This window comes from Hemicordylus capensis, chromosome 6 (genome assembly GCF_027244095.1).
Source record: "Hemicordylus capensis ecotype Gifberg chromosome 6, rHemCap1.1.pri, whole genome shotgun sequence".
Lineage (NCBI taxonomy): Eukaryota > Metazoa > Chordata > Lepidosauria > Squamata > Cordylidae > Hemicordylus > Hemicordylus capensis.
In genome coordinates this window covers 137,487,741-137,500,123 of record NC_069662.1, presented here as the reverse complement: position 1 = coordinate 137,500,123, position 12,383 = coordinate 137,487,741, and the positions used below count along the sequence as shown (strand labels likewise).

The following is a 12,383-nucleotide window of genomic DNA, read 5'->3' as shown; positions in this document are numbered from 1 at the left end:
CAAAGTGCAGTGCTCAAAATCTCTCGTTACTCACAACTGCAGGATTTTCAGATTATTATTTTTAATGGTAAGAAAATCACATTTATTTTCTTTATTTTGCATGTTTGGTATTATGTATGCCAGGGCGCTGGGTTTTTAGTTAGAGCTGGGTTTTTAGTTAGAGCCATGTTGACAGTAGCTGTTGGCTTGCATTTCTGGAAAACCTGAGTTGTATAAATGTAAAACCTGAACTTGAATAAAGTTCAGCTTTGGTTTGAGGCCTGTGTGATCTTCACATTTTTCCTGCTAACAATACAGCGTATGAAGAATGCAGACATGCATCCTGGACCAGGAGAGACCCAATATCAACAAGCAGGTGGGTGCAGAACAGAGCTGATGAGGCAAATTGCTTTCTGTGGTACTGCCATCCTTCACGGCAGAGCAGAGAGAGAAGAAGTCATAGAGACGTTGCACTGTGGCTGCTTGCTTGAGCCAACCTCCCACAGACTGTTCAAGTTTGACAGCCCAGCCCAAGTCATCCCTAGACATCCCAAGCCATGCAAGATCTGCAGCTGCTATCCAACTACTGGAGTGGAGCTCAAGTAACTGGTCTTGTGGTAGCAAGCTTGACTTGTCCCCTTAGCTAAGCAGGGTCCACCCTGGTTGCATATAAAAGGGAGACTAGAAGTGTGAGCCAATGGTGGCCCATGAGTGCACCTCCGGGGGTGTGTGTGCGGGAGGCAGCTTTAAGAATAAAGTAATTCGGGACTCACCTCCACTGCTGTTGCACCTGAATGCTATTTGGAGCTGCAACACGCCTGTGGTGGGGAAGCGCCTCCACCACTCACCTGGCTTCCACGGAGCCGAGCCCCAGCCAGCGGCCAGCTGAGTGGAGGAGGCGCTTCCTCACCGTAGGGGCTGCTGGGTGGCACATTGCAGCTCCAAATAGCGTTCAGGAGCTGCCACCACGGAGGTGAGCACCAAATTATTTTACTCTTAAAGCTGCCTTCCACCGAACCCTGCCCCCCCCCCTCCGGAGGCGCGCTCACGGGCTGCCACTGGTAACAGCACTGTAAGATATTCCCCTTAGCAATAGCAATAGCACTTACATTTATATACCGCTCTATAGCCGGAGCTCTCTAAGCAGTTTACAATGATTTCGCATATTGCCCCCAACATTCTGGGTACTCATTTTACCGACCTCGGAAGGATGGAAGGCTGAGTCAACCTTGAGCCCCTGGTCAGGATCGAACTTGTAACCTTTTGGTTACAGGGCGGCAGTTTTACCACTGCGCCACCAGGGGCTCATTAGGGGATGGAGCCACTCTGGGAAGAGCAAAAAGTTCCAAGTTCCCTCCCTGGCAGCATCTCCAAGATAGGGCTGAGAGAGATTCCTGCCTGCAACCTTGGAGAAGCCGTTGCCAGTCTGTGAAGACAATACTGAGCTAGATAGACCCATGGTCTGACTCAGTATATGGCAGGTTCCTATGTTCCTAACCCAGTTCCATCTGAGTGCCTATAAGATACATTGTTAGTTCTTGCTTTCTGCTTGAGATACAACTGGCATCTAGACAATGTTAGGCTGGTCATGTGTGTTGTGGACTTGGTATCCTATACGGATGCATTATTTGATGACAGGGATCTGTGAACACATGGGACAGCTGTACAACTTAGAGGAACAAAGCATTTCTGCGGGCTTTGCTCTTTACCACTGGGCTCCATCCCTGAAACCACCAGACTTTGTCCCTGACCTTCCATTGGGCTCCTAGGGTCCTTCCCTTGACCCCACTGGTCCACACTTCTGAGGCCGCACCCAGATGCTAGAACTTTGTCCCTCAGGCATTGGAAAGCGTAGCAGAGGGTAAAAGCACACAATCTGGTCATTAATGATATGTACATAAGCTCTCCTAATTAACTGAGAGGCTTGACTTTGTCTAGATTCTACTCTCAGTATTTAAAGAAATTAAAACATCATTCTATTCAAGAAATCATTTATGATGAAAAACAAATGAATAGAATGGGCTAGTGTTTGTTTTTGAAACAATTCCCTCTGTGATGGATTTAAATAGCAAGTGAGAGCAGTTCTAACTGGCAGTATTTATAGGACATTAGCTCAGTATTAGTTCTGTGTGTTCACCATAGCAATCACCATCTATGCATGAAGTATCAGATACCAGGTTTCAGCATTCTTGAGCAGATATAGAAATTTACAAAGAAATGGGGGGTTAATTCTGTGAAATTTACCTTCATAGCCCTTAGAGCACAAGCTGTCTTTTGTTCCATAGATTTTCCAGGCACTCTTGGAGTTGGATGTTTTAGACAACTTCACACCACTCTTAGGTCCACCGTTAGGCTGTAGAAACAGCTCTTCTCCTTCAAGTGCAAGGGTATCATTTCTGCACCCCCATTTCTGAAGTGCACTGGTCTTGTTACAGGGTAAGAGTGTGACCAGGGCCTCACTGGAACTTGAAGGCACTGCCAGGCATAAGTTGACTGCCATGTTCAGTATCTGGTAATCGGAAACCCACTTGAAATGTTGCCCCTCAGTAGCCTCATTACAGTAATCCAGGATGGTGGAACGAGCGTTTTGATGTATACAAAGGTTGAGGTTTTCATTGTATATCAGAAACTTGTTGCTATCTGTAACGTAAAGGGAGAAATATATTTTTAATATTGTGAGAATATTCCATAGAGCCTCCTATGCGTCAGCTATGGAGAGGAGAAAGATTCTATCATTCAGAAGAAGAGGGAGTAAGATTGAGAGAAATGGGAGGAATGCCCCCTTCATTCTGTTGTTTCACCATCCAAAATACTTACTGTGCTTTGCCTTATTTATTACCAGTCCAAAACTTGCTTCTCTTACAGCCATGGCACTGATTTTGTTGCCTTGTTTTACATATGGTTCCCAGCTTATTTCATGTAGTGTTTTACTTATTTGTTTTTGTAATAGTGTATATTGAAACTGTATTACACTTGTCCTTTTTTAAAAAGCAAAAAACGTCTTTATAAATGCATTCTTAAAAAAACAAAAAGATGATTCTAATGTTATTTCTACAGCATCTTGGTCTACACAGAACACAATCTCTTGTCTCTCCAGGGAGAGAAAATGTTGGGGTGGGGGCTGGCTGCAGAGAGCATCTTATTTAGGGTGGCCAACCTGATTACAATATAATATTTTTCTCTGTGTTCTCTGCCAATATCTAGTCTGTCCTAAAATACCTTTTTAGATTTTTTTTTTTGGGGGGGGGGACCACAATTTACTAAAGTTACAATTTGACTGTGAACACACATTATTTTGCATCTCTGAATACAACAGTATGGATCGATACATATTGCAGTCTAAGGAGGTCAAAATAGAACAGAAACAAAAAAAAATTAAGTTTCAATACTTTATATGCAGTGTGCATCATGCCTACAATATGGCAAGAAGGCTCTGTAAGATGCCAGTATAGATAAGAGCAGTTGAATAGCCCAAAATTAAACCAATGAATTTCTTCATTGTAAGTAGTGTGGTTGGGGTGGAATTGATTTTTTAAATTTATTTTTAAAGTCTAGGCATTTGCTGTTTCTGGCTTCGCCTAGCCTCTGTCCCACCAGCTGTAGAAACCACCACCGGCCACTGCCTTATAGAAAGAAATCACTTTCCCCAAAGCATGGAAGAAAAGACATACAGGCACGATGGCGCTTGTATGTCCACAGCCAAAAGCAGCTTCACAGCATTTTCCAGACTACGAGATTTGCAACGGTTAATGTGTTGCAAACTGTGGCGGAATAGTGTAACAGTTTCAAATCAATTAAAACAGTATCTAATTAAAAGCCTGAGTGAACAAATGTGTCTTCTTGACTGCTTTTTTAAACGTTGTAAGAGATGGGGAGGCTCTTAAGCAAGTGGGATTGCACAGAAGTAAATGATTTAGGTCAATGGGGTTCCTCTTCAGTAAAAAGTTCACGAGAAAGGGTTGGATTCAGAAATCTGCTCAGCTGCACTAGTATGAGTCTCTGGCCAAAGTAGCAAATTAAAAGGGGAATGCACAAAAGAATCCCAGTGGCATAATAATATTAATGATGATGATAATAAAAACCCCTCCAATCTCCTCTCTCCCCCTCCCCTTCTGTGTTGACAAGTTCAACTTATGTTGGAAGCAAGCGGAGGAGGAGGGAGGTGTGTGGTTTGGGATCTATGGGGAGGAAAGGAGGGGGAAGCTGAGATTTCTCCCTGCCTGTTTCTCTCCCCGAGGCAAGGAGTGGGGTCAAAGAGCTGTCCACACTGCAAAACACTACAAGGAATAAAATGTGGGGCAAGGCTTCCTACAATGGAAAAATACAGCTACTTTCCTGCAGCGCATTTACAACTGTTGTAGGGCAAAAACGCATCATCATAATTTGAATCACGGCATGGGAAATGCAAATGCACCCTGCTGACAACACAGAGACACCGATGTGGAAACACAGGCAATATGGAGGGGCACTTAGAGGATAAGGTATGAATACATTGCAGTGAGTAATCTGGAAAACACCCAGGGGATCAGGGCTGCAGCACGGGAGAAAGATTTAGACTCCCCTTTCCAGAGCCAAAGCCCTGATCCAGACTTGCTTGCTATGACTCCTAGTATCAAAAGAAAAACACATTGGGAGACCCATTCATGGATCTCCCACATCATATATGAGGTGCTTAATTAATGTCTTTTTCTTAGATACAAAAAAAAGCCAATCAGGCTAAGTATACTGATTACTACATAATTCTAGAACAGCAAACACTTCAATAAATCATTTGAGAAAGATTTTTTTCATTCCAGTGTAAACAACAATAGAATGACTTGACCGGCTTCTGTATGAGGCGATGCAAATTCTGTTATGCACAAATGAAAGAAATTGCCTTCAAAATTATGTTAGCTTATTTTATTGCAATTCACAATGGCTTATTGATTGGTTCATACTGTATATGCAATTTGCATATTAAATCCTTTCCCCATTGTGTCTAGAAGTTCTCATGGAATTAAATATAGTACCACCACAATCTTAATTTCCAGTGAATGAGTTAATACTACAGTTAGAGCTACGGAGGATGCATTTCCATATTGTTGAAATAAGAGTGACGATAATGAAGAGGAACTTACCTGATTGCTGAAAAGTTGGCTGAATAAGAAGTAAGAAACTTAAGGACAAAAAGGCAGCCATTGGATACAACAAAACCCTCCACCAAACTCCCTCCAAGTAATGCCAGTTTGAGTTAGCTGCTCTTCAGGAACTTCTTCAGAAATGAGTCAAACAGAAGGGCAATTTCACTTCTGGATTTGACATTAAGAAATGTCTGGTGAGGTGCAAATATAAATAATACAAGATTGCTGAGTTGTTCATCATTTTCTGTAGGAAACACGTATTTCAACACCAAATACTTGAGTAATATAGAATCTAAAGTTCACCTCCAGTCACATCACCTAGTAGAATGCACCAGCTTCAAAAGAAGAAAACAGTGTTGCCAGGGCACCCCATGCATGTCTGACTTCAGCCACCATTTAAGCCAAGCAAGCTTCTGGCTTGAAGATCAGCCTCCATTTTGGGCAAGTGGGATGTCATGTAGACAAGGGTTTGTGCTTTGAGACTGGGAAAGATGGAAAAGAGCTCTAATATTCCTAATGAAGACTATTGCTAACACAGCCAATAATAAGTCAAAAGGAAATCTGCATGGACCAGTCAAGTCTCAGCCTAATACCATTGGAACAACTTCTTGCCACTGATTGAACTGGCATACCCAAAGCATTTCCTCCATTGTGTCCATGTAAGTGCTGGCTTACCCATTGAATTCCCAAGACCCTCAATATCAAACAACATACACACTGCATGTCTTTTGTGATCCTGGAAATTCTCAATTCATAAGCCTCTTTTCTTTTGTTTGGGACCCTACCATTGCTCCAGACCCCTAGATCTCTAGATGCTGGATTGCTGCTGAATACTCCAACACTGCTCTGAAATCTCCCCCTGAGCTGCCTCTGTGCAGAGGCGTAATGATAGGGGGTCTGGGGGGGCACGTGCCCCGGGCACCATCTTTGCGGGTCACGTGGGGGGCGCCGCCATGACCCCCGCCGATCCCCCCCATTTTAAAAAATATATATTTTTTAAATAAAAATTTCTTCGGAGTCTGGCTCAGCAGCAGTCAAGGGAGTGCGTCAGCGCTCCCTCCCCCAAGCAGTCCCTTCCGCGCCCACACCGGCACCCCCCTTGCTGTCCTGGCTTGGCAGCAGGCGCCACGGCGGGCGCCTAGTTTTATGCTGCTTGCCTTGGCTCGGAACTCAGGCCAGCCAGAAAGAGGCCCTCTAGTGGCTTGCCAGCCAGTGAGGGTCTCTACGCACGCACACACGCATGCACGCACGACTCGGCCGGCGTGCTGAGTCGCGCTGCGCATGCGTGCAACCTTCCTCCCAGCTTGGCTCGCTGCACTTGGCACGGTCGCGGACTCGCGGAGGAGAGCGTTGCTGCTGGGGCTGCAGTCAGGCGCAGGCAGGAGGACACACACGGCAGACGGCACGGATACGGATTATTATTAATTAAAGGCAAGTGTGGTGGTCACAAGGTGTGTGTTTTCTCTTCTCTGTCGTGTTGTCGAGGCCCCCCTTTTTCCTGTGGATTTAAAGATATCCTATCGAACAATTATTTGAGAGAGAATCCGAACCCTAACACAAATAAGAAAACAAGACAAGGACGATATTTTGTATTCACTTTTAAATATCAGACGGGCTGGTGTGAGGTTAACTGAAATAATAATGTGGGTGAATAGCTGAAATCGGGAATAGTTTTAAAAATCATACCAACGCAATAGACTTGTTGAACAAACCTAGCTCCTCTGCAAGCTGGTACCAACATCTGCTACAAGAGATGGCTTGCAAAAATTTGCACAAATAATCATTTTTAAAATGATGCTTTGGGGAAGCCTGATCTCCAAGAAGAGAATTGGACTCAAAAGGCAACCAAACTGGGATTTGGGAGGGGGAGAAGGGAGGCCACGACCCAGCCCAAGTCGACTCGACCCCTTCAGGGCTGTCCTACGTAGCACGCTTGGCGCGGATGGCGGGGCGAGGACTTGCTTGGGAGTAAAGACCTTTCAGGTCAGGCTCCAGATTCCTCCCCATGGACTCAAAGGGGCTCAGCCTGCCCCACTAAACGCTTGACTAGGAAGTAAACCCGCCCCTTGAAATCTCCTGGTTTCCATCCGAGTAACTGCGTTTAGATTTGCGCGGGTGTTCTGTTTTGGTTGGGTTTGTGTGGCTCTAGCTACCTGGCGTTGATCCCCATAACCCCTCCTAAAATTCAATTTGATTTATTTTTATATATATATATATATATATATATATATATATATATATATATATATATCCCACCCCCTCTGTTAGTTCTGGACAGTTTACACTTTTAGATCAGCCTTTCCAACTTCTTCCTCTTTCGCATCACCTAGGCTGCTGAAGAGTTCTGTCGAACCTGAAAGCTCGCTGTTTAATGCTTTGTGCCTATTTACCTGGTTTTAATCAGAGTATTACTCGATTTTGAATGGAGGGTCCGCCAGGGTGTTCCCCCCCCCCCTCAGCCCCGCCATGGGTTAACATCACTGGCTAGGTTTCAGCTTAACTACTGGGTTTTTTTGTGGGTGGGAAGGCACTTTTCAAACTCCACCTTGGACATTTCATTTTAAAGATCGGTTTCTAAAATGTTGCTGAATGTTGAAGAAGTGGCTCATCGCAGCTCTAGGGTGTGTGTGTGACCAAAAATTAATTTGAAACTCTGTTGAAACTTCCGTTTCCTCCTTTACCCCCAAAGACCTCATCCTTGGGAGGAAAAGTATGATGCTGATCCTGAAGCAGTGTATATTGCAAAATTTGCTTTTCTAGGTAGGGTTCGGAGTCACTGGAAGTCCTCCAGTAATGCTGGCTGGCAGTTGGTTGGTTCTGGATAAATAAGATTTAAAAACAAACAAACGAACAAACAAACAAAACACAAAACTAGGCAAGTGCACAGAAAGTAAATATATACATGGCAATAAATAGTACTACTACTACCACCACCACCACCAACAACAACAACAACAGATAGACAGACAAGACAGACAGGGCATGAGTATCAGAATATATCTGGGGACAATCTTGTGCATGTGAATTTCCAAAAGCATCTGTGGAGAGGCAGAAGTTTGCTTTAGAAATTTTTACCCAACCTAGGTTCATAGATTTTGGACTACAGCTCCCATCATCCCTGGCCCCAATGATCTGGGAATGATGGGAGTTGTAGTCCGACTAGTCAGGGGTGGGCAAACTTGGCCCTTCAGCTGTTTCTGGACTACAACTCCCAGCATCCACAGCCACAATAAATTGTAGTCCAAAGACAGCTGGAAGGCCAGGTTTGCTCACCCCTGCATCTGGGGATGGAGAGACACAAGGCTGCCATGCTGTAAGGTTGGTGGGCAGTCCTCAGGAATTGGCATCCATCTCTTGCCAGCAACAACTGGGGATTTCACTGGCTTGATATTGTGAAAAATAGTGCAAAAAGATATTTGGAGGGGAAACTCTCCATCAGAGTTGGCACCTTTATGCAATTCTGCTGGTTTTAATGGCTTGATAATATGAGTAATTCTGGGGGGAATGTAGAGGGGGTAATCTTGAGGACTAGCTTCCATCAGAGTTGATAGCTCTGTGCAGCCCTGCAGATTTTAATGGTGTGATATTATGCATAATTTTTATTGATTGTCTTGCTCTCGTTGATTCATCACCATTTGATTTATTTATAATTTATTGTTCTGTGGGCACCATTTGAGCACTTTTGCTGAAAAGCAGTACATAAATATTAGTAGCTGCAGTAATGTAAATACTAATCGTAACCTCCAGGAATAGCTTCTGTCAGAGTGAGCAACCTGATCGCCAGCCCTCCAAGGCTGGAGTTTCCGTGAATCAGCATTCCTCTCCAGGTGACTCTTGGAAGCAATACTGGAGATGATCCAAGGCTTGATCTTGATCAGCATAATTCTGATGTTTGAGATACAAGCCAACTTCACAGGGTTGTTGTGAGGAAAAACCTAAGTATGTAGTGCACCACTCTGGGCTACTTGGAGGGAGAGGGATATAGAATGTAAAAATAAATAAATTGAAATACAAAAAACAAATACTATTTTCTCTCAAAAAACAATAATAGCACCTCTGCTGAGCTGACTGGAAGAACTGCAGGCACAACCAACCAGCGCTTAGTAGCAAGCCTTCTAATGTAAGTGACTATAAATGTTTGCTTTAAGTCAAATGCAATTTGATGTTAAGTGGTGTAGTTTATTGTAAATGAATTAATTTGAACACTTCAATCATGTCTTTCTCTAGTACTATTGATTGACTTGCATCATCCACAATTTAACAAACCTTTTAACATATTTTCGGATGATGTTCTGTTTAATATTGCTTGACTTTATGTCAACATGTGTGTCAGTCAGATGTATATTGGGGGGGCGGTGGGGGGGCGCGGCGGGGGGGGCACAATTTCAGTGCTTGCCCCGGGCGCCATTTTCCCTAGTTACGCCTCTGCCTCTGTGCTCGCCAGAACTGCCTTCTGGCACCTAGATGCTTTGAACTCCCTCGATTAGGGTAGCAGCCTCCTCTGCAATGAATGTCTTCCTGTGAAATGACAGCCAGAACTGCAGTCTGTGAGCCGCCTCTCCCTTCTCATTGCTGTGATTAACAGAGCCGAACTTTCCAAGTCAACAGTAGTAATAGTTATTCTGATTACTCAGATGATATCTGGAGCACTAGGTTCTGTTCTGGTGGCAGCCACACCAGCTTTAAGAAGAATGTAGACCTTGGAACAGGTTCAGAGGAGGAAAACGAAGGTTATCTATCTATCTGATTTATATAGTGTTATATACATACATGTATGTGTGTGGGTGTACATAATCCAAGTTACAACAATTAAAACACTTTCACAGAAAGTGCTACAAACTATCCCCAGGTAGCTTTTCTCCTTGCAAAGATAAAACCAGGTTTGTAAGGGCAAACATGAATTTGAAATCTTGGGGAAGGCAGGAGAAACCACTTTTAGGGGTAAATTAAAACTACAATGTTGAACATTATCACAAAAATTCACATTTAACAAGAAACTCCCTCTTATGTGCAGGACTTCAGATTTAGTGAACTAAATTACATTTAATTCAAAACAACAACATGATTCACAAGGAAGGTATTTCACAACAGGATATAAATGAATTGTTTCAACACCATGGATGGAGTAAGATGCAGCTGGAAATTAAGGTCCTCTGCAGTTAAGTCTAGTTTAATGGGAGTTTTGCTGTTAAAAGTGAAATTATTTAACTTCAGTTAGATTTCATACAGTATTTGCAAAAGCATAGCAAAATCACACTCCATATTCATCCTGCTGATTGTCCCTCTGTATGAAATTAATCTATGTTGGCAAGTAGATTAATCTAGAAGAGCCTCTGCTAAGCAAATCTCAGGGCATAAGCGTGCTTACTAGGAAGTAAATCCCGCTGATTTGAATGGCACATTTGCCCAAGTAAGAGTACAACATATGATTGCATTTTAAGATACTAAGGAGTAGAAGTCGATAGTAAGGAATAGGCAGAAGTAAGGAAATACTTATTGTTACCTTTAGAATAAAGCAGATTTCCCTCCTCCCTTTTACATCAGAGGTGCACCTAGGAAGTTTTGGAGCCTGGACCTAAAGGCCTTTGGAGGCCTCCCCCTGCAAGTTAAGCATCATCCCCTTACACACACCATGACACACACAATATTTTTAACACGTGGGTTCTTAAGGGCACAAACAGCAACTGAACTCACAAGAATGTAAGCATATAAAACAGGTATATTTATGCAAATATGCATTAGCAGAAACATTTCAACATGCAACTTAGCATATCTCTATCCCACATATTTATTTCCCCACTCCCTCCCCCCCCCCCCGTCTCTGAAGCACCCAGCACAGGTCGTAATCACACTCGGCTACCTGGCACAGTGCAGACCAGCGATGACCACACCATCCAGGACAGACTAAAGAAGCTTTGGGGGGGACCCATGGCGTGTGGGGGCCCTGGACTTAGGCCCCAAAGTCCAGGGGTAAGAGTGCCACTGTTTTAAACTGAGACCTTGACTCAGAATTTTAATAGAATCTTGGGGGCCATTCTTAGAACTCTAGATGAAGGACCTTGCATGCAAAAGATCTGGCCTGGAGAAAAAATAAAGTTCAGCGTTTAGGTTTTCCAAGCCTTACAGGCAGAGAGTTCAGTTTTTTACTTGGAAAAACTGCCTGTGATTAATAGACTCTAGCCTAGGAGAAATAAAGCTATTGAAACACCATTAGTCTTTAGGGTGCTACTGGATTCTTACTTTTTGAAAGTTTGTCCTTGGTTCTTTATTTTCATAATAACTTTTCAGTTTCTTAGAAAGCAAATAAAAATAAGCACCTTACTAGTGCAAATTCATACTTTTCACATATGCATACTTTTTGCACCAGAAAATGTGTTTGTCATATAATATTGGCAATTAAAAAATGTATAAAGTCATTTTCAGAGGGAGAGATCATCCTTAAAAATAGAAAGAAAACATAGTTAAAAATCATAAAATCACAGCTTAGGGTTTTTTTTAAAAAAAAGTTATGACATGATGCACAGCATGAGAGTCATAACACTGTGCCCCGGGACTGCCGCAGAGTTTGAAAGCAGCCCTGATGCTCAGAGGTGTGTGTACCTAGGTAATTTTGGAGCCTGGACCTAAAAGCCTTTGCAGCCCCCCACTCCTGCAAGTTAAGCATCATTCCCCTACACACAAACACACACACACACAGAGTATTTTTAACACATGGATTATTGAGGGCACAAACTGAACTCACAAGAATGTAAGAATATAAAACAGGTATATTTAGGCAAATATACGTTAACAGAAACATTTTAACACACAGTGGCACAGCGACTACACCACCTGGGACAGACTAAAGAGGACTCGGGGTCCCCAGGGGGTGTGGAGGGTTAGGGTTGGAAATCCAGGAGTAAGAGCACCTCCGGCCACACCCCCTCCTGGCTGCTTGTGCTCCCAGGATGGGCATTTCTCCTCTTTCTCGTGTGCTGCTCACAGCAGGAGACACTCACTCTTAGAGGTAACTACATGTGAGCACGGTCTGCTGTAAGTTGTTTCCCTTAAAGGATGGGGCCGTAGCTCGGTGGGGAAGCATCTGCACACTTGGAACGGTTATGGAAAGAAAATATACAGAACCGGCTACTAAGGGTTGCTAAGCAGGATCTGCCTTGGTTTGCATGTGAATGGGTGGCTATGTGTGAGCACTATCTGATGCAAGATATCACTCTTAGGGGATGGGGCCTGAGCAGGCCCCCGTCCCTTGGATACTGTGCAGGATGCTAAGGGGCGCTAAGTAGG

The 12,383-nt window shown here is 43.6% G+C and overlaps 1 protein-coding gene across 1 annotated transcript in view; it reads right to left on the bottom strand.

Annotated features, from left to right (window-relative positions):
- Window positions 1-5,182, bottom strand: part of LOC128330492 (macrophage mannose receptor 1-like) — an 88,301-nt gene extending 83,119 nt beyond the window's left edge. The window contains exons 1-2 of the mRNA XM_053263480.1: window positions 5,097-5,182; window positions 2,224-2,619 (exon numbers count right to left, since the gene is read on the bottom strand). Of these exons, the coding sequence (XP_053119455.1) occupies window positions 2,224-2,619; window positions 5,097-5,157 (457 nt within the window). The 5' untranslated portion in view covers window positions 5,158-5,182. The remainder of the gene's footprint in view (window positions 1-2,223; window positions 2,620-5,096) is intronic.
- Between the last annotated feature and the right edge of the window lie 7,201 nt (window positions 5,183-12,383).